This window comes from Plecotus auritus (genome assembly GCF_963455305.1).
Source record: "Plecotus auritus genome assembly, chromosome: 1".
Classification (NCBI taxonomy): Eukaryota; Metazoa; Chordata; class Mammalia; order Chiroptera; family Vespertilionidae; genus Plecotus; species Plecotus auritus.
This window is the reverse complement of record NC_137770.1, coordinates 235,670,344-235,693,172: the sequence shown is the minus strand read 5'-3', so window position 1 is coordinate 235,693,172 and position 22,829 is coordinate 235,670,344. Positions and strand designations below refer to the sequence as shown.

At 43.3% G+C, this 22,829-nt stretch overlaps 1 protein-coding gene across 1 annotated transcript in view; it reads right to left on the bottom strand.

Moving 5' to 3' along the window:
* Positions 1 to 916: 916 nt before the first annotated feature.
* Positions 917 to 22,829, bottom strand: part of ADGRA3 (adhesion G protein-coupled receptor A3) — a 111,526-nt gene continuing 89,613 nt past the window's right edge. Inside the window, exons 15-19 of the mRNA XM_080683148.1 lie at positions 20,464 to 20,588; positions 19,203 to 19,326; positions 7,387 to 7,532; positions 2,612 to 2,707; positions 917 to 2,486 (exon numbers count right to left, since the gene is read on the bottom strand). Of these exons, the coding sequence (XP_080539274.1) occupies positions 1,244 to 2,486; positions 2,612 to 2,707; positions 7,387 to 7,532; positions 19,203 to 19,326; positions 20,464 to 20,588 (1,734 nt within the window). The 3' untranslated portion in view covers positions 917 to 1,243. The remainder of the gene's footprint in view (positions 2,487 to 2,611; positions 2,708 to 7,386; positions 7,533 to 19,202; positions 19,327 to 20,463; positions 20,589 to 22,829) is intronic.

Below are 22,829 nucleotides of genomic sequence, written 5' to 3'. Positions count from 1 at the left end.
AACCCAAGCCTCCCTCCTGCTCTCTCCGTGGCTGCAGCCATCTTGGTTGGGTTAATTTGCATACTCGCTCCTGATTGGCTGGTGGGTGTGGCTGGTGGGCATGGCTTGTGGGTGTAACAGTGATGGTTAATTTGCATATTACTCTTTTATTAGATAGGATGTCACCCCAATAAATAAATTAAAAAACCCAACAGTTTTAAGCTGTCCAATCTTTTCAGGCATAATCAGAGGGACAGGATGCACAAAGGAGTCAGGGCAGACCCCATCCACCTTTCTGGAGAGTTCCAGGAATGGACCGCAGTGAGACAGGACTGCAGATAGACAAGGACTGTCCTGCACTGATGATCAATGTTAACTTTTGGATGAGACCTGCTTTTATCTTTGCAATGGAATTTAAAAATCAGTACATTAGCATGAACCTAAGGAACTTCCTCTCTTTAAGAACAAAATAATAATCAACTGAACAGCAGTATTAAAGAATCCAGAATAAGTGAATGGGAACCTTGTATGGTAGCTCTTCATTTACCTTCAAAAATCATATGCTGAGAAAAGGAAAAAAAAAAAAAAAAAGATTGAATAAGAAACTTAAACCCGAAAATAAACCATGGAAAAGCCACAAGAATGGTAATAATATTAATAGGATGCAATTACTATGGCAAAATTAATGAAATTTAGAAAGACCTTTTTAGAAACATTCTGTGAGATTTTAAAAAACTTGTAGCATTCAAAATAATATTTATAAAACAACAATCCAAGAGCCCTTTGATTTATATGCCGTAATTGGTGGAGCTAATCATGTCAACATCTGATAACCAACCTAAGTATATATCTCATTAAACTACCCCAATGTATAAAAACATCATTAAAAAAAGAATTTGATGCTCCTATTGTAAAATATAAAAATGTAAGATTGACACAATGACCAACACCTATTTATTGTATTAAATACACATCTGAAATGTTAAGTCGTTAACTACAGATTTCAAGAAATTACATTTCAGACCAAAATGTCCTGCTTGTAGTCTGACAACTAAAACAATGCTTTTGAGGTTTTCTTCCTTTTCTTTTTTTTTTTTATTCATAAAAAAGCAACAACTGGGGCATATAAAATAACTAAAATCCAACACTTTGAAGTTTATTCAGAATTCTTTTGAATCCCTAAGGTGGCTGTAAACAGTTTGTCTTCACGCGTCCATAGCTTCAAGGAATGTGACTGTCTCTCTGCCCAGGAGGCCCAGCCCTGCTACACAGTCGTTTCGTGTTTCCATAGCCCAGTCCTGACATTGCCCGTGCTGTCCGCAGCCAGCGAGGGCCCCTGCTGCCCGCTGCTTTTGATGGGTCCGTTCTGAGTGGCCAAGTTGAGGCCGTAAGACTTCTGCTGACTTTCAAGTTCCACTGCACTTGGCTTCCTTAACGCCTCCTTCTTACTGCTACCTGACCCGCTCTTTTCCACGTTCCGGCTGCCTTTGGGCAGCGTGCTGGCCGCGTCGCTGCTGTCCTGCTGGGGTGGGTTGTACTGTCTCTCTCTGTAGGCGAGGTAAGCCCTGCGACTCCTCGAGTGGCCCTCGCCGTTGGCCCCCCGACTCTTGGGCAAGCCGTTCTGCACGCTGCCCTCCACGCTCGTGGGGACGTCGTAGGCGTATTCTCGGAGGACGGTCAGCCGGCTCGCCCGGTGCCCTTTACTTCTGTTTTTGTGATGGCGGCCTGGGTGCACGTTTGTTCGAAACTGCACTTCTAAAGGCGCCACGTGCATCTTGATATCGTTGTCCATCGAATGTTCCGTCAGGCTGTTGTCCAGCTGCGGCGCGGCGCTGGCAGGGAGCGCGTTGGCATGGCACTGGGCCGCAGCAGCCTGCAGGTTGGTTAGTTTGCAGCCCTGGGAGGAGTTTTTGAAGCTGGACGCGCTCTTGTTCGTGCACGAGGATTCGGCGCTGCTGTTGGTGCACTTGGGGGCCTCCCCGTTCGTCCCACTGGAGTTGGGGGGCTGCACGTTGACCTGCACCGAGTAGGAGCTCCGGCCTGGGCAGCAGGTCATGATCCACGCGAGTCGCACATCCTCCCGGTTGACGCAGTGGTGCACCACGATGAACGCGCTGAGGCTTAAGCACGTGGCTCCGAAAAAGAAGCTAAACACCAAGTCCAAAGGGTAATACAGAGCGACCGCCAAGGCCCCACACATCCACAGGGCGACGTAGAGGAGCAGAGTGAGGCCTGCGCCCAGCAGCTGCGCCTGGAACGTGTGCTCGTTTTCCAGCGCTGACGTGGAAATCAGAGACAAGGACATCGAGTCCTGCTGAGCCACTTCGCCGTTCTCATTGGCCGCCAACCTCTGCTGCTCCTCGGCCGGCTCCTTCAGCTCGTACTTGCGCTCAGGGTGTCTTTTCAACTGAATAAATATGCTGAGAAAGTACATACAGTTTACGAAAGCGATGAAGCTGGCAGGCCCATAGAAGGCTCCCAAGGACGGTTCCCACGCCATCCAGCAACTAGGAGAGAAAAGGGTGAGCCAGCTCAGATGCTACATATGTCAGCAAAGTGTTGACGAAATTGCAATAAACTTTAGTGAAACAACTGGGCCAGGTCAGGTGCACAGAGAGCGCAAACTACTCACTAGGGCGCGCTTGGCCGGCTGCCGTAATTCTTGATGTTTGCTGCCGCAGTGATCCCACAGACGATGATGGGGATACCGCCCCCGATCAGGTAAAACCTGGGAGGAGGAATCAAAGAAGTCACAGGTCATCATCCCGTTAATTAAGGCGGACACATCTCATCACTGCACAAGCCATTCCTTAAAGGCTGTTATTCCTATTACACCGTAAGCTGAAGGTTAACTTTCAGAGGCTGCTGTGTGAGCAAATCAAAAATTTTGTTTTGATTTCCTTTTTTCAAAGGACGAGGTCCACCAAGTTTCCCAGTGGAGGAAAGCTGGTCATCTTCTGCCACCTTGTGGACAGACATGGTAACACAGCTACAGCAGGGAGGGTTTTAGTCCATACTTTTTCTTTTAGGGGGAACCGTTGTTTTTCCTTATTGTTGTTTTGTTTTTTAGATTCAGCTGGTGAACTGGAGAGTTAGTCCATTAAAAAATGGTCTTGAAGATCTCACTGTGCCATAGTGCAGCCAAAACACAGAATGACAAATTATTTATTTATTTTAAATATATTTTTATTTATTTCAGAGAGAAAGGAAGAGATTAGAAACATTAATGATGAGAAAGAATCATTGAGCGGCTGCCTCCTGCAATACCCCACACTGGGGATGGAGCCCACAACCCGGTCATGTGTCCTGACCTGGAATCAAACCGTGACCTCCTGGTTTACAGGCCAACCACTGAGCCATGCTGGCCGGGCTAAATTATTTATTAACTAGAGGCCCAGCGCATGAAATTTGTGCATTGGTAGGTCTCTAGTGCCTGTCGGCCCGGGCCTCCCTCCCTTCCCCTGGCCGGCCCTGTCCCCTGGTCGAACTCCCGGACAACCTGCGGTCGAGGGGACAATTTTCATACTATGCTTTTATTATATAGGACTAGAGGCCTGATGCATGAAGATTCGTGCAAGAATGGGCCTTCCTTCCCCTGGTTGCCGGCACTGCCTTTGCTCAGGCCAGAGCTGCCTTTCTGCCTTTGCTCCAGCCCAGAGCCACCTTTCTATCTTCACTCTGGCCCGGAGCCGCCTTTCCGCCTTCCCACGCTACCACTCGGCGCATGTGTATGCAAATTAACTCACCATCTTTGTTGGGTTAACTTGCATACTCACTCCTGATTGGCTGGTGGGTGTCGCGAAGGTACAGTCAATTTGCATCCTCTCTTTTATTAGTGTAGATGTCCAGCTAAGCCTGTGTTTCCAAGACATTCCAGTGCTGTGCTTGCTTATTCCCAGTCAACTGAGAGTAGGCTACGAGAGTCCCTGGATCCCAGCAGCCTCGTCTGGCCCCTCTCCCTTGGACTAGCTGAGGAGGGCAAGACAGATGACGGTGCACTAAGAACTGAGGGGGACAGTGTTGCTGAGCCTAGGTGCACACCTTCTTTTTACGGTCCGAGCTTCTGTGAGCTCTCTGAAAAGAAAACGGGCAACTTTCCGCCCTGGCTGGGTACCCCTGGGCACAGTCAGAGTCTTAATTCTGCATTGGCCACTCCCTGGACACAGCCCCAAAACTGAATTGGCTGGATAAAGGCAATAGTCAGATCCATTTCTCTGTTTCCGGGTCATGCTCACAGGTACTAAAACCCCTTCAACATGGTATTAAGTAGTGTTGCTGAAAAAGACAGCTAATTACGCTATAAAACCATAACCCTGTCTTCTACTTCACAAATTAGAGGGAGGCGAACACTGGAGATTCTCTCCCTTCCTGCTATGCTAATTCCCATCAATTCTTCCCTGAAAAGGAGGTGTCATTTCCCACATAATCATAGGTTCTGCCCTTCCCCCTCCCACTGCCAGGACTTCCTGTTATTAACTAAACCTTATTTTGCAGCTTTAAATCTTCTCCACTGACTCCTATTTCCAGCCTAAAAATTTATGTTTATGTTTTCTCCTCTCTTCTAAAACTTGCCTTGGCCTACTACCTTCTTTCTCTCTCCCGTCAGTGACAAACTCCTGGAAATAATACCATCATCATTTGAGTCACCTTTCTCACCTTATTGTGAGACTGTTCCCACATATATGCTACTGAAACTGCCACCTCAGGAGCCAGGAGAGACTCAGGGACCTCTGGCCCACCTCTAGTGGCCAGGTTGCTGGGGCTTCCTCAGGCTCAAGGTCATGGGGAAGGAGGAGCTTGCACTGTCTAAAGTAAAGAGGTACCTTTGGGTCATTCAGGGACCACATCAGGTTTAGAGGCCAAGCTACCTTTTGCTTACAGAGGCACAGCTGCTTGAGGACAGGATCCCCGTCTCTTAGCCAAACACCTTTGTGCAGTTCTTGTAATGCAAGTGACAGAGACGCTAGAGCCCTCACTCTCTAATCTGACTCTGGCTGGGCATGCTGCTGCCCTCACTGTCCTGGGCCACTCTTCCCGAATCTTCTATGCTCGTAGGTGCTCTTTACAATTCTTTCTTTTTTTAATTTTTAGAGATTGAAACATCAATGATGAGAGAGACATCGATTGCTGCCTCCTGCATACCCCCAACTGGGGATCGAATCCACAACCCGGGCATGTGCCCTGACTGGGAATCGAACTGGACGCTCAACCACTGAGCCACACTGGCCGGACCTATTTTTAACACCCTCCCCCCTGCCCCATCAGAATACTTTTATTTATTTTTTACATTTTCTTTTTTAATTACATTTATCGGAGTGACATTGATTAATAAGATTATATAGGTTTCAAGTGTCCATTTCCACAATAGATGACTCTTCACCCCTTTATTTCCCAGGGTCTGTCTATTATACTGGCCTGGCCCGGAAATCATTCTCTTGTCAGCTAACTTCTCCCTGGGGGTCCCATCACAGGTCCACACAGGTAAACGTCTCCTGCCTCATCTACAGCACATCCCGTCTCCTCTTCTCTGCTGAGCACCAGACTGCCAGAAACCTCACGTTCCACGAGAAAGCAGCAGGGAGCCACCTTCCCTCTCGCTTACCACCCCACCCATCACACCCCTCCCCCATTTACTCTCTTACATGACTTCCTCACTTGATGGAAGTGCCACCTGTTGGCAGCCTCGCTCATTGAAGTAGACATTTGCAGCCTCTTTGTCGTCTCCCCCTCACACACCTCTCAAACCTAGGAAGTCATCAACCCTAGAGAAGCTGCCTGGAGTCTTTTGAACAGGTGACCTCTCTAATTTCAATGTCACTGTTGTCACCATTCTTGTTTCAGCCCCCAGGGAACCCCTAATGCCCTTGGTGGACCTCTTCATTCTCAGGCATTCCAATTTACACTGAGTGGCCAGATTATGATGATCTCTGAATGCATAATAATCTGGCCACTCAGTGTATATCCTATATAATAAAAGGCTAATATGCAAATTGTCCCCTTGACCAGGGGTTCAACGAGCAGGCAGGCCGGCCAACCACCCATGTCCCCTCCCCCTGGCTAGGCTGGCCGGACCCCACCCATGCACGAATTTCATGCACCGGGCCTCTAATATACAGTGTGTACACACACACACACACACACACACACACACACACACACACACACACACACACTGAGTGGCCAGATTATTATGCGTTCAGAGATCATAATAATCTGGCCACTCAGTGTATATTCCAGACCAATACATGGTCCTTTTAAAAAGCCACCTAGTCAGACTCTAATCCCTTAGTTTAAAATACTCAGTGCTGCCCACATGTCACCAGGGCAGCCAGAGGCCTGAGGCTCAGCATCATCCTGAACTCCTGCTCCTCTCCACCATTCACCAGGGCTGTAGCCACAGTGCATTCCTCAAGTCCCTCGGCTCACCACCGGATCCTGTCTCTGAAATGCCACCCCCACCCTCTGCTCTAGTCACTCATGAAGGTTCATGCCAGCGGCCTAACAATTAATAATAGCCCCCCAGGCCCCCGCTCATAGCTGCTTGGTTTGCAATTTCAGAAAATACATTTCCAAGGCAGGTTTTTTTGTTGTTGCTGTTAATCCTCACCTGAGAATATATTTTCCCATTGAGAAAGAGTGGAAGGGAGGGAGGGGGAGAGAAAGAAACATCAATGTGAGAGGGATTCATTGATTGGTTACCTCCTGCACACTCCCTGACCAGGGTCGGGGAGCAAACGTGCAACCTAGGTACGCATCCTTGACCAGGAAATGAACCAGCGACCCTTCCGTTTTCAGGCCAACGCTCTAACCACTGAGAACACCGACACACGGGCCAGGGCTCCGCAGCCATTCTTAACAGTCACCAGTCAGTCCCTCCCATGCCTGTCTCCTCCAAGACTATAAGCTCTCTGAGGCGGGAGGGTTACCCTCAGTCACATACAAACCCAGCACTTAACAATCTCAGAGACATGGATCAATTTGTACTCATCAAGCACGATGACCCACTGACAACTTTTTTAGGAGAATGAGTAATAAGGGCGTAACTCCAACACTGTTTTGTCTTTTGCAGAGAATAATGAAACGGATGTGTACTTGAGCGGAGTGAAATCTGTGACCTGGCCCAGGAAAATAAAACCAGCTGCCATTTACCCATTAACTCATTTCTTCCGCACAACAGCTCTGCTTTGCAATCATCCCCACCTTATAGATGAGCCGGAAAGGCCCGGAGAGGGTGAGAACTTCACCAAGGACTCCCGGCTGGAAGGAGCCCAGCCCTTACTCAAACTCAGGAAGCCCAGCCTCCCAGTCCATTATTCTGCTTTCCAAACGTCACTCAGCAATGTTGTTATGACGGTGCTTCATTAAACGTAACGGTTAACGGCGTTCAGTAAACGGAGGTATCGGTACCTGAGCATCGGTCTGGGTGGCGGAGGCAGTTCATCGGGATCCTGGCATCTTTTCGCTTTCCTAGTGACCTGCTTGTAGATATTGCGAGCTGTCACTCCCACCCACAGCACTGTGGCAAGGGTGGAATAATGAAGGAGAATTCCAACCTAGAAAGGAGATTGAAACACACACATAAACTAAAAGGAAAAAAAAAAAATCCCCCATTCAGTCATAAAGCATAGTAGCTGCTAGCAAGATTTATCAAAATGATTGGTGAGTAGCTTCCAAAAACCTGGTTCAAAAACAGCATGAAGGTGAGTTCAAATGGCAGACTCCTTTGCCTGCTAATGAAACTAAGAAAGCCCTCTAACTGCCTATAGGAGAGGATTAGGTCTGACAACATACTAACAGCTGGATCGAGGATGCCACAGACTACATCTGATACCCAAGGTGACCCTTAATACACCCCAGAACTGGTTACCGGACAACTATAAATCAAAGGCATGTTTCTCAGAGATGCAATGTTATAAATTAGAGTTCGGCGTCTGAAGCCCATTTCAAGGAGTCATAGAGAGGGCAAGGTCACTAACTAGAGGGCAAAGTCACAGCACACAAAATAAGCTTTCGAGTAAGAGACCCCAGTTCGAATTCAGAGCTTTTGTACACAACCGTGGTGGGAGAGCAGTACTGCATAATGCTGGTTAGGAGGATAAGGTCTGGAGCCAAAACGTTTTGCCTGATCCTCCCCTTACCTGCCCTGACACCGTAGCAAGTCACATGACATCTCAAGCATTGTTTTCCTCATTTGTAAACTGAGAATAACAAGAAAGTACTGTGGGGTTTCCATTCAATGCGACAGAAAGCATTTAACACACTGCCGGGCACATGAGGAGCAACCAGCAAAAGAAAAGATGTGCATTTGTGTTATTATTTATTAGGGATGTGTCTTTAAGAAGATGCTACCTGTCTGAAAGTAACTTCCCTCTCTTGAACAGTTGGGGGGGGCGGTTATCAAAACCATCTCTAGGGTTTTCGTAGGAATTGAATGGGCAGTTATCTAGAACGTGTTCAATAAAGTGTGGCTAACTGGCCCAGCTGATGTGGCTCAGGAACTGAGCACTGATCTAAGAACAGGTCACAGTTCGAACCCAGTCAGGGCACATGCCCGGGTTGCAGACTTGCTCCTCAGTTAGGGGAGTGCAGGAGGCAGTGGATCGATGATTCTCTCTCATCATTGATATTTCTCTCTCTCTCTCCCTCTCCCCTTTTCTCTTATATCAATAAAAAAATACATATTTTAAAAAGAGTGGATAAAACATGTAAATCATTACACCGAGTTTCTTCAAGGGAGATAATGCGGGGCATGTTTATCATATGACCTGTGTTTGAACCAACCCTGCTTAAGGATACAATTCTAAATGAAGATTTATATGAGGCTAAGAGGGTTTTAAAATCTATTTTAAGAAAAATAAATGCATGTGTCATTGAAGCATCAAGGGCATAATTCAGCTTTCTTATCAGACTAATTACTTACTATCTCTTTGGTCATTTCTTCTTATATAACTATTATAGATAAAATCCTATTACTAACAATCTCCAAGGGAAAAAAAAAATTTCATTCTAAAAGGATGGCTCTCCAATCTCAAGAAAATCAACTTGGTTGACGTTATCAAACCTAGGTTAATAATAGGAGCATTTAGACCGCTGCCCAAAGTTCCTTTTAATGAGAACCCCTCTGCAGGTAAAACTTGGGGACATGAGAGCTCAGGGATTATTTTGCAGGGCAACAAACTAGGGTTGTCAGTGTCCCTGCGAGGACTGTGTAAGTGCTGAGGGTGGGTCCAGCGTGGCCAGAGGAGAAAAGTCAGATATATTCCTCCTTAGGAGCAAAGTGGCTCCTTGGTGCACGTTGGCTTCACTGACTGCACTCTAAAAGCAAAATTTACAGACAGAAGTGGAATCAAAAGCCTAACATGGCACTCTGAGTTATCTGGAGTCCCCCCAGATATTGCAAGTAAAAACAGTGTGCGTGAATTTGGTCCACAGGAACCAACACCTTCAAGACAAATCGCTGACACTGACGGAATGACAGGAGCTACTATTGCTGAAGTTTTCTCTGGTGCAGAGGTCGGAAGAATGAGACTGTCAAGTAATAGAGATGTAAAGTAATAAAGGCTGTAAAGTACTAAGTTAAAAAAATAGAAGTTAAAAAGATCTTCAACCCAGGAGGTGAAAGACGGGAACCTCTTTTTTACTGACGTATAATTGACATACAATTTCCTATTTGTTTCAGGTGTACATTCCAGTGATTTGATAATCTATACACATTAGTAAATGATCCCCCCAATAAGTCTAGTTAGCATATTCTTCCGTACAGAGTTATTATAGCATTCACTACATTCTCTGTACTGTACGTTACATCCCCATGGCTTACTTATTTGATATCTGAACGTTTGTACCTCTTCATCCCCTTCACCTATTTTGACTGCCCCTAAACCCCTCCCCTCTCTGGGAACTACCAGTTTGTTCCCTAAAAATTTCTAGAATTTGTATGGAAGCAGAAAAGACCCTGAATAGCCACAGCAATCTTGAGAAAGATGAGCAAAACTGGAGGTATCACTATCCCTGATTTCAAACTATACTACAACACTAGAGTAATCAAAACAGTATGGTACTGGGATGGAAACCAACATACAGATCAATGGAACTGAACAGATCGCCCAGGGATAAACCTATGTCTATCTGGTCAATTAATCTATGACAATGGAGGCAAAAATATACTGTGGGGAAGAGACAGTCAATTCAACGAATGGTGTCAGAAAAACTGAACAGCTTCATGCAAAAAATGAAGCCTGGCCATTATCTTATACCACATACAGAACTTCAAAACGGAGTAACGACCTGAATGCAAGACCTGAAACCACAAACCTCCTAAGAGAAAATACAGGCTGCAAGCAGTTTCCTATCGGTCTTAGCAACCCGTCTTCTCAGCCAAGAGCAACAAAAGCAAAACTGCACAAATGAGACTACACCAAACTAAACAGCCTTTGCGCAGGAGGCAAACCATCCAAGAAACACAAGGCACCTACTCAATGGGAGAAGATATCTGCAAGTCCTCCATTAATCAGGGGTTCATTTCCAAACTGTATAAAGAACTCACACAATTTAGTATCAAAAAACAACAACCAACCAATTAAAAAATAGGCAGAAGACTTGAACAGACATTTCTCCGAAGAAGACATGCAGATAGCCAATGGGCACATAAGAAGATGCTCCACATCACTAATTGTCGGGGAAATGTAAATCAAAATCACAATGAGATAGCGTCTCACACCTGTGAAAATGGCTCTTCTTAAGAAGACAATAAAATAACAAGTGCTGGCAAGGATGTGGAGAAATAAAACCTTCAGACACTGTTAGTGGGAATACAGACTGGTGCAACCACTGTGGAAAACAGTATGCGTTTCCTCAAAAAAATTAAAACTACTATACTACTATAAACTACTATACCTCAAAACTACTATACCATATGATCCAACAATTCCACTTCTGGGTGTTTATTCAATGAAAATGAAAACACTAATTTGATGAGATTTATGCACCCCTGTGTTCACTCCACATTACTTACAATAACCAAGATATGGAAGTAACCCAAGTGTCCATCAACAGATGAATGGATAAAGATGTGTGTGTGTGGGGGGGATAATATTATTGTACTCTAATAATATTGAAATATATACAATTCAATATATACATATACGTATACACAGTATAATATTCCTCAGCCATAGAAAAAAGTTTAACCTTGTTATTTGCTACATGGGCAGACCTAGTGGGTATTCTGTTAAGTAAAATAAGTCAGATAAAGACAAATACTGTATGATTTCACTGATATGTGGAATCTAAAAAATAAAATAAATTTGCCCTCATCCCCCCATCCACAGTGTCAAGTGCTGGGGAGTAGGGGAGGCCAGGGGGAGGTCAGTGGGGAAAAAGAAAAAGAGAGACATATGTACTACTATTTGTAATACCTTAAACAATAAAATTTAAAAAAAAATAAAAAAATAAAAAAAATAAAAAGGAAGAAACAAATAAAACAAAAACCAGACTTACTGACACAGGAGAATTTTAGATCTAAGAGGGAAAACTCAACCTTTAGATTTTTAAAGTGTTTTCTAAAACATTTCAAAATTTCTAGATACTTTTTCATATTTGAAAGATACCAAACCTTTCAGTTAAACAATTATGACCAATAGTAGAATTTTAGTCATTTGATGTCATCAGTCAAGTAAGCAAATCACCAAGCATTCCATAGGAACCAGAAGAGAATAGGAAGTGAGATCTAGTAGAGAGGGCATTCTTAGCTTTTGGAATGAGGTACTTCTTATTGTATTCCCCATCAGATATCCACCTACACTTCAAATACAACTCACTATCACAGTCTCTTCCAAATGAACCAGAAATACAAATGAAAGATTTGTAAATGGTTTGGCAATAGGTAATCTAATTCATCGACATGTAAATGATATTAAATGCAACAGATGATCACTTAAGTCACCTTACCTAAGGACATCAATTTCTAAAGCTGCAAAATGGATATTAATTCATTATCCTAAAGAACTGTACTGAGCCCTAACCGGTTTAGCTCAGTGGATAGAGTGTCGGCCTGCAGACTGAAGGGTCACAGGTTCAATTCCGGTCAAGGGCAAGTACCTTGGTTGTGGTCACATCCCCAGTAGGGGGTGTGCAAGAGGCAGCTGATCAATGTTTCTCTCTCATTGATGTTTCTAACTCTCTATCCCTCTCTCTTCCACTCTGTAAAAGAATCAAAAAAAATTTTTTTTAAAAAGTTGAACTATCTTTAAAAAAAAAAAAAAAAGAACTGTACTGAATATATAGGTATGTAACCATAAACTCTCCTATACTGGATATCAGAAATTATAACAATCATTCTTTTAACCACCAAAAACCCTAAGATATTGCAGGGTGCATAGCAAGTGTGCAAAAGCGATGTTTAATATTCACATAATCATATATGAATACATACAAAAATTAAAATACTAACAGCTTGCATTATTGAATTCTTGCTATGTGCCCAACAATGTATTAGACAATTATGTACATGCTTCCATTTTATACTCCCAGCACCACCATTCAGTTAGTCATAATGACCTTGAGTTACAGACAAGGAGGCTGAGTCTGAAAGAAGTTCAATCATTTACCCACCAGAGGTCACAGGGTCAGAGGCAGGGCCACAATTCAAACCCAAGCCTGGTAGTATCCAAAGCCCGCGCCCCTGCCATTATGCCGTGCTGGTCCTCACTGAACAGGAAGCACAGTGATGGGAGTGAGGGATGCCTGGAATCAGAGACTGGCATTTAAATTATGCTTCTGCCACCAAATAGCCCCAGTGATTTGGGGCAAGTTAGTTCAATCTCTTAAGACTTTACTTCTGTACTTATAAAATATAATAGAGGCTGATGCACGAAATTCGAGCAAGAGGAGGCCTTCCTTCCCCCGGCTACTGGCACTGGCTTCCCTTCCCTCTGGCACCCAGGACCCGGGCTTCCCTCCGGCCACGGCAGGTACCTGGGACCTGGGCTTCCCTCGCAGCCCTGGCTTCATCCAGAAGGTCGTCCGGAAGGACGTCTGGTCTAATTAGCATATTATGCTTTTATTATTATAGATGAGCAAGAAGTGTGTTCTAGGGTTAATATCTGAGAGTTAAGATAACACATTTGCAGCAGTTGGCAAGTTGAAAGCTCGTACTATTCCCTGACTAAACTTCTTCCAATGCACCGCCCATGCCATTGCAGCAGTCTGCTGGATAACAGATAGTAAAGGACACCTAGAAGGTCAGCTGGCACTATATTTAGTTGATTAAATCATGAAGTGGTAGAGCAACAAGGTCACTTAAATGAGCCCCAGCCAAATCCTTTCACTGCAAGCTAAGGAAACCAGGGACCAGAAAATTAATGATGTAGCAATTATTTGGTGGTAGATCATGACCCAGAACCTCGATCCCTTCCAACCTCCAGTCAACAGCCCCTGCTAGTCTATCATCACTCATTCGGCTCCTCTGGCAAAAGAGAGTTACAGGTTCTAGTAAGTACCCAAGGGACCACCTGGAACCACAGTGGGAAGTATCTGATTGTTTTCAATCCTTGCAGGGTGGGCACTGTATTAGAACCTGCTCACACTGTCCATAAAATAGGTGGGCTCTAAAAGGCAGACAAGGAAGACAAGACTACACCGATTATGTGCACATATCAAACATGTGAAATACACTAAGTGGTCAGATTATTATGATCTCTGAATGCATAATAATCTGGCCTCTCTCTCTCTCTCTCTCTCTCTCTCTCTCTCTCTCTCTATATATATATATATATATATATATATATATGGCTTAAAGACCTGGTGCATGAATTCGTGCATGGGGGGGGGGGGGTCCGGCCAGCCTGGCCAGGGGGAGGGGACATGGGCGGTTGGCCGGCCTGCCTGCTGGTCGAACTCCTGGTCGAGGGGACAATTTATATATTAGCCTTTTATTATATAGGATATACACTGAGTGGCCAGATTATTATGCGTTCAGAAACCATAATAATCTGGCCACTCAGTGTATGTCCATGTTAGAGTTCAGTTTTAGAGATTGAAGAACCTTAGTGCTCATTTCACTTAACTAGCCCAATCCATTGTGTTCGAGAAGAAACATAAAGACCCTACTGGGTTAAGTGACTAGCCATACTGGCTGTTCTGGAAGACACAGTATTAGAACCTACCTGCTCCTTTCTGCATTTACCACTCCCTTCTCACCAGGCTACCAACTGAATTCAGTACGAATCGCATTAGGAAAGTGCAGCAAGTCATGTCTGAGTCAGAAACAAGGGAGGCTATGTCTTTCAGAAAAGGGGAGGACTTTATGAAAACAGAAGGACATGTGGAAACATAGACAGACTTGCCTTTCCCTTTTCATGCAAATCTTTAACAAATGGGCATTGGCCAGCAATTCTTCTCTTTTTCTTCCTACAAATGGTAGAAAACACCCTTCAGGACAATGAATGGCAGCCATGTTTACAATCATTTTTTTCTATTGCCGTCCTTAGGGAACTCAATGTATGTGCCTGCTTCAAGAAAATGACTATTTTTCAATAATGTTGAGACAATTACTATCATGGTGTGCTAAGTACTCTCCTAATAGTTCATGCTCAAAACAGCTCCAGGGGTGAACAATTTCTACTATGTGCAAACAGAGGCCTTTTGTTCACTTACCCAACAAATATTTGCTAAGCACCTACTGTGGTCAGGTCCCTGGCGGATCCTTAGGTCAAATCAACATGATTCCTGCCCCTGCAGAGCTCAGAGGCCAGGACAATGAGTAGGCAAACACCAGCCAGTAACAGTGTTTTGTAGGCACCTTGGAATTTTAATAAGCTCCACAGGAGGATGAGGGAGGTGAAGAAAGTGCCTCTGGACCAGTAACACTAAACTGAGACCTGGAGGGTAAGTGGAGTGAGCCTGTGAGGAGGGACAGGCTAAGTTGTACTATTGACCTGAGTGACTTCTTACGGGCGTCAAATAAGGTTGTTTTCAAGTGTACAGTAACAGCCTAAAACAGGGAAATGTTCTGCACAGCTGAGAGGCGATTTCATCAATAGTAACAGTAATAGTAACCACTAGCATCTACTGAGCACTTACTGTATGCCCTGTACTCTCTAGTCATTGAATCCTCTGAACACTTCTTATATTATCCAGACTCACATTTTTTTTAATTTTATTTTTTAAAATATATTTTTATTGATTTTAGAGAGAAAGGGAGAGGGAGAGCGATAGATAGAAACATTAATGATAAGAGAGAATCATTGATCGGCTGCCTCCTGCACGCCCGACACTGGGGATTGAGCCCGCAATCCGGGCATATGCCCTGACTGGGAATTAAACTGTGACCTCTTGGTTCATAGATCGATGCTCAACCACTGAGCCACAATGGCCAGGCTACACTTATATTTTAAATAACATCTCAGGTATAAATGATTGGATAAATCATCTGCCTTAGGTTCATGGCACATGTTAATGATTGGACCAAGCATGGCCTGCCTTCATTTAGTCATTTATTTTAGTTACTAGAGGCCCAGTGCATGAAATTTGTGCATGGGTAGGATCCCTAGCCTGGCCAGCGATCAGGGCTGATCAGGGCCTTCCTTCCGGCTGTCAGCCAGGGCCTTCCTTCATTCCACGCTGCCCCCTGGTGGTCAGCACACATCACAGCGAGCAATTGGTCTCCCGGTCAAACTCCCGCAGGGACAATTTGCATATTAGGCTTTTATATATAGATAGATAGATTATTAACACATTGCGGACCAATAGTTTTATTGCTAGCTTTACCCTGTGGCCAGATAAGTTTCTACTGAACGAGTACAAAAAACGTTTTACATAAATGTTAAAGGCACGCTTTAAAATTAAATACCCATTGCATTTTGAAGTTATTTATTACATGTTTTTACAAGCTAATATCTTTTTAAAGTATGATACTTTGTAAAACACTGTGTAATATGAAGTAAGAATTCTTGTGATCTGTCTGCAATGTGTTAATAAGTATTCAAGAATCTACCAGCAAGACAAAAGGTTAAGACCTGGACAAAAACCCCTATCGAAACAGGATCCCCATCACCCAAAGTAACCACCACCTGACATCGTATGTTTATCATCCCCTTGCTTTCCTTTTATGACAGTTTTATTGCACACTTCATTAAAAGTGTGGTTTCATTTTAGTTACCTTATCTTTATAAAAAAAGATAACAGGAAATGTAATTTATGGTACTATGACATATTCATAGTTACACATTGCTGTAATCCATTAGTTTTGACTCTTGTATAATATCACGGTTTATTCATTTACTCTCTCAGTGATGGGCATTTGGGTTGCTTCAAAGTTTCTGCTACTGTGTATAGGGCTGCCATGAATATTCATATGCACATGCATACCCATATGCACACCAAAGTTACATATGGGCAAGCTTAGTCTCTCAGCCCAGGCATGGGATTGCCATGTCCCAGGGTATGTGAACACCTAGCTTGAGAAGGTAAAGCCTCCCAGAGTCACCCAGGTACATTCCCACACACAATGGATAAAAAGAGCCTGTGGATCCACATGCTCAATGCCTGGCAGTGTCAGGCTTGATTTGTGCCCACAGAAAAGGCTAAAATGGTAACTAAGTGAGATCTTAATTTGCATCTCTGTGACCACCAATGGTGTTGAACTTCTCTTTACGTGCACATTGGCCCTGGGCACTTACAGTTCTACGAAATGCCTGCCTGCTCTCATGTCATTTTGTTCTCTTGGGCTTTCAGTGTTGGCCTTCTCACTGATTTTAATATGTTTTTTATTCTAATGCTGTCTGTGGTATGTATTGAGAACACTGTTCTGTGTTTTCACTTTTGTTAAGAAATCTTAACCAAAAAAGGTCTTATTTTTAATTTAGTCAAATTTATCTCTTTTCCAGTCAATGCCTTCTTAGTGTCATACTTAAAAAATTCCTGCCGAAACCGGTTTGGCTCAGTGGATAGAGCGTAGGCCTGTGGACTGGAGGGTCCCAGGTTCGATTCCGGTCAAGGGCATGTACCTTGGTTACGGGCACATCCCCAGTGGGAGGTGTGCAGGAGGCAGCTGATCGATGTTTCTCTCTCATCGATGTTTCTAACTCTCTATCCCTCTCCCTTCCTCTCTGTAAAAAATCAATAAAATATGTTAAAAAAAAAAAAAAAAAAGAAATTCCTCCTTATCCCCCAAGTTGTGATATCATCGAATGTGAATTTTAACATTTTTGCTTGGGCATGTATAAGTTTTTGATACACTCAGAGTTGAGGTTTTCGTTTGTTTATTTTAAATATGGCAGGAGGTATAGATCCAGGTCCACCTTTTTCTAACTAAACTTTCCCAGCACCCTTTACTAAACAGTGGTCTCTCTTCACCCAACTGAAGAAGCTCGCAACTCTGTCTTCTACAAAGTTCCACACGGGTCTACTTCTGATCTCTCTCTTCCATAGCATAGGTCAAGTTAATGATCACGAAACCAAATGCTACAGTTTCATTATGATAGCCTGCTTAGCTCTGATGACTAGAAGGACAAACAACCTCCCCACTCTACTCTTCTTCTTCAGAAGTGTCCTAGCTATCTTTGATCCTTTACTTTTTAAAAATGTTTTTATACTATGCTGTGGTAAAAAAAAAAAAAAAAAAGGAGTTCTTACCATTTGCAACAGCATGGATGGAACTGGAGAGCATTATGCTAAGTGAAATAAGCCAGTCAGAGAAAGATAAATATCACATGATCTCACTCATTTATGGAATATAATGAACAACATAAACTGATGAACAAAAATAGATCCGGAGACAGAGAAACATTGATCAGACCATCAAACCTCAGAGGGAAGGTAGGGGGGTGGGAGTAAGGGGGAGAGATCAAAGGACTTGTATGCATGCATATAAGCCTAACCAATGGACACAGACAACAGGGGAGTGAGGGCATGAGTGGGAGGGATAGGGGGGGTAATGGGGGAATAAGGACACATATATAACACCTTAATCAATAACGAAATTAAAATAAATAAAATAAAAATAAAATTTTTTATTGATTTCAGAGACAGGGAGGGAGAGGAGAGGGAGAGAAAGACAGAAACATCAATAATGAGAGAGAATCACTGATTGGCTGCAGGCGAGCCCGAAACCCAGGAATGTGCCCTGACCAGGAACTGTACCATGACCTCCTGGTTCAACCACTGAGCAACACTGGCCCAGCTGATCCTTTATTCTTATATAAATCTTACAACCATTTGTGGAGGAGAAACTGGTCCAGATGTGACTGCTGCTGGACCCACGAGCTAAACTGGGGCCAGGATGGAGATTACTTCCTGTTACACCCTCGGAGACTGTGGGATCCTTCCTGGATGCTCTTCTTCTCACATAAACCAGTACCTCTCCTAAGTGTCCCACAGCACGCTGGTGCCTGGAATAGTCCATTGTCCTGGCCAGGTCATGCATATAAGGCATGTTTCTATACCTGGGACTGGTCACACACCAATACCCCTGCCCATCCTGCCCTGTTCTATATAATTCATTGGCTACATATATAACAATTTATTTAAAATTAAGAGTTGAATACTTTTTAATTCTTCATATTTACCACACCTAAGAGGCATCTTGTTTTATCTTACAGTTAAATCATTTTCTAACTCCTATTGTTTTCATCAACAAATAAAATAATTTTTTAAATATATATTTTTATCGATTTCAGAGAAGAAGGGAGATAGAGATACGGAGAGAGAGAGAGAGAGAAACATCAATGATGAGAATCATTGATCGGCTGCCTCCTGCACGCCCCCTACTGGGGATCGAGCGCACAACTTGGGCATGTGCCCTTAACTGGAATTGAACCCGTGACCCTTCAGTCCGCAGGCCGATGCTCTATCCACTGAGCCAAACCAGCTAGGGCCAAATAAAATAATTTTAAAAATCCTACTGTCAGAAAATGTTGACTTCAGTCAAAGTCAGGATTTGGTAAAATTTTTAAATGAAATGCTCAGCATTACAACAGATGTAACAAGTAGCATTGAATTCCTAAAGCTACAGAGACAAGACCCTTCAGTCATTTACTCCTTAGGAAATGACAAGTGAAAACTTAAAGCATGCTGTTTAAGGGACATTCCGTTCCACTTAAATTAGCTAAAGAAAACAGAAAACTTTAAGGGAACATTTTCCCTATTACCAGTTCATGAAACATATTAAATCCCTTTCTAATAGCAGCACTTTTTTTCCATTTCAGTTTTTTGCTTCGACTCACCGCTTGGCAAACACTGGCATTTCTGGTTTGGGTTATGCCTCCCACAAAGACCACACAGGTCAGGAAAATATGGAAGCACAAGTTCACAAGCATGTGCCAGCCCTTGAGACTGATTCTGATCAAACTGTTAAAAGAAAAAGGAAAATATTAATATGCAGGCTAGTACATTTGAAGCAGGACACTACAGTACCTGCCTTCAAAACTTTAAGCTTAAAACACCAAATTTCATATGCTATCAGACAGACAGACACACACACACACACACACACACACACACACACACACACACACACACTGAGAACTCATTTAACTCAATATCGTTTCTTAACATTTAACTTTACGCACTAAAAAAGACAAGTCATAAATGAAACTACTGCCCCTACTAAAGGCTAAAGAAACTCTCCATAATATGAAACACGCGGGCTTTTGTTATTTCCGATGTCTGTGACAGATGAATGACTTGTTTGCTTCCTAGCGATTTCTGCCAGGTGCCGATCTCTACTTCCCTGACCTCCCCCTGCCCCGTGCTTTTCTTCTTGGCCTTTCCTAATAAATGCTGAAGTCTTTCTTTCTTTCTTTTATTTTAATATCAAAACCGCCTTTTGTTTCTTAGCTAAATGTCAAGAAATGCCATGCAGGTCCAGCTTGAATAGGAAAATACGTTCTATCAAAACCTCTCCTGAGTGGCTGCTTAGCAAATCCCTCCAGTGCTCCGTTTCCTACCATCGAAGTTTCTGGAGCGCCGCCCCCAATGAACAAAAACCGTACCTCGTGCTTAAATGCCACTAACGTTCTTAAAAATGCCATCTATAAAATAAAGAATATCGGAACAGAGAAAGAGTCATAAACCAGAAATAAACTCCCATTCTGGTTCTGGAAGACTCGGCTCCAGCTAACAACCTGCACCTGACCTCACCCCTGGTTTGGCTGCCCGGCCCCACCTCCCAGCCTCCCTCCCACGTTCTCTCCCAGATACAACGGACGGGAGGCTATAAAAGCTACGCTGATCATCTCATGTGCTAATTATGTTGCAAACTACATGAAATGAACACAGCTTGCATGTGTTCTAAAATAATTGTTCTTACTCTGGAAAGATGGCAAAAAAACACACACAAAAACTATGTAAATTTTACAACCCTTGGTGGAGAAGAAACTGGACCAGATGTGACTACTGGTCCAGATGTGACTGTGTTATCCTAGTGAAATGTAAAATGAACGCCTCTCCATCAAAGTCCTATGCTCACCAGGCTTTATGTCTCACCTGTGATGGTACATGTAACTGACGATGACCGCTAAGAGGCACAGGAGAAGAATGACGGCAGTGGTGTAGATCACGGGGTGCAGGAGGCTGGCGGCCTGGGTGTAGAGTTCAGATCCCGTCAGATCCTGAGGGGAAAGAAAGCATCACTGTAGCTGAGCTCTTCTGGACACGTAACCTCTGAGATTTTCTACTGTGAAAACACACTGATAACAAAACTCTAGTCCCTGCAGTTGGCCTCCAGGCTCCTTCCAGGCACTTCCGCTAGGACCTGTTCAACACACGTCACCACTTCCTTGCCGGCTATCTAATCTGGGGGCAGTGACAAGTGCAGACGCCACCGACGTCTGGCAGGTTTGGGGTAAGGGCAAGAGGAGGGTGTGAATGTGCCGTCCACAGTCCCTAGCAGAGAGGAACAACACAGGTAGCTGGATATTATCTGATAAGACACTGGACAAAGCACCGATCGAGTTCCCAAGATATATTATAGATAGTAATATTTACATTGAAAAGAAATAAGTGTTTCTCAAAAGCCAAATGAATGTGACATAGTACACGAAAGTAACGATTCTGAAACAGAGGGCAGTGACTCCTAATTCAAAGTTACCAATGGAGAAAAACACGAGGACTATGTCACTGGTCACCGAGGGCCCGGCTCCCACAGGTCATTCCTGGTGGCCACAGCAAACCAACCTGCCCAAATGCAGTCCAGGGGGAGGTACAAAGGGCCAGACAGTGAATGTTGGGGGCTTTGCATGCCACGAGGCACACCGAGGCCATTGTGTGGGCACTTAAAACCACTAACCATTTAAAAATCTTCAAATTACTCTTAGCTTTCCAGCAGTTATTAGTTGTACCAGTTAATAATGCGGATTTCTTTCAATAGATGAATTTACACATATGTTGATATATATGCGATTTGATATGTATACCATTTTGTTGTATGGACAGCAAGCTTCAAAACTTCATATGTCAAATTTGGCGAAGGTGTTAACATCATAGATATTTTTATGCTTAAAAATGTCGAATTTTGTGCCAAAAAAAGAGCATTTGCGGGAAGTTTTAATTCATTACTTTATTTTGAAGAAAAAGTTATCGTATACTTTAGGAAGGTTATGGTGAACATGCTCCATCTCAAGATACTTGTGAACACTGGTTTAAACACTTTAAAAGTGGTGATTTCGATGTCCAGGTCAACCGAAAAAGTTTGAAGACCAACAATTACAAGCATTATTGGATGAAGATGCGAGTCAAACTCAAAAAACAACTTGCAGAAGGATTAAACGTTGCTCAGCAAACAATTTCTGATCGTTTACAAATCATGGGAAAGATTTTAAAGGAAGGAAAACGGGTACCACATCAACTGAATGAAAGACAAATGGAATACCGAAAAGTCATCAGTAAAATGTTGCTTCAACAGCATGAAAGTCTTTTTTTGCATTGAATTGTGACTGGCAATGCAAAGTGGGTTTATTTTGAGAATTCCAAATGCACAAAATCATGGGTTGTTCCAGGTCAACCATCAACGTCAACTGTAAGGCCAAATCGCTTTGGAAAGAAGACAATGCTCTGCGTTTGGTGGGATCAGGAAGGTGTGGTGTATTATGAGCTTCTAAAACCAGGTGAAACCATTAATACTGATCACTACTGACAACAAATAATCAATTTGAACCACGCTTTGATCCTGAAACGACCAGAATATGCCAGAAGACACGGCAAAGTAATTTTGCTTCATGATGATGCACCATCACACACTGCAAAACCAGTTAAAGACACGGTAAAAGATCTTGCCTGGGAAGTATTAACCCACCCGCTGTATTCACCAGACCTTGCTCCTTCAGATTACCACTTGTTCCAATCGATGGCGCGTGCACTTTCTGAGCAGCACTTCAAAATGTACGAAGAAGTGGAAAATTGGGTCTCTGAATGGTTTGATTCAAAACAAGAAAAGTTCTATTGGGACATTATCCACAAATTACCTGGAAGAGGGGGAAATGTGTAGCTAGTGATGGACATTACTTTGAATAAAGCACTTTTGATGTTTGTCTTAAAATTATCGTGTTTTGATTATGAAATCCGCGTTATTAACTGGTACACCTAGTAAAACCAACAGCACCTGACTGAATTGGTGGGTCAAATGCTTGCCAGGGTTTACTGGCCCCTGGTATAGAGAGAACAAACAAAATAAAAAAAGCCTATCTTGATGGCACAAAATTCTTGAGACTATGCAACTATTTAAGACAGTTGAGATTAGGATAGGAAAGATGTAAAGATCTCAAACAAGAGAAGTCAAATAGAAATCTGAATCTTTATTTACTAGTATAATTAAAAAATCATTTTTAATTATACTAGTAAATAAATATAGATAG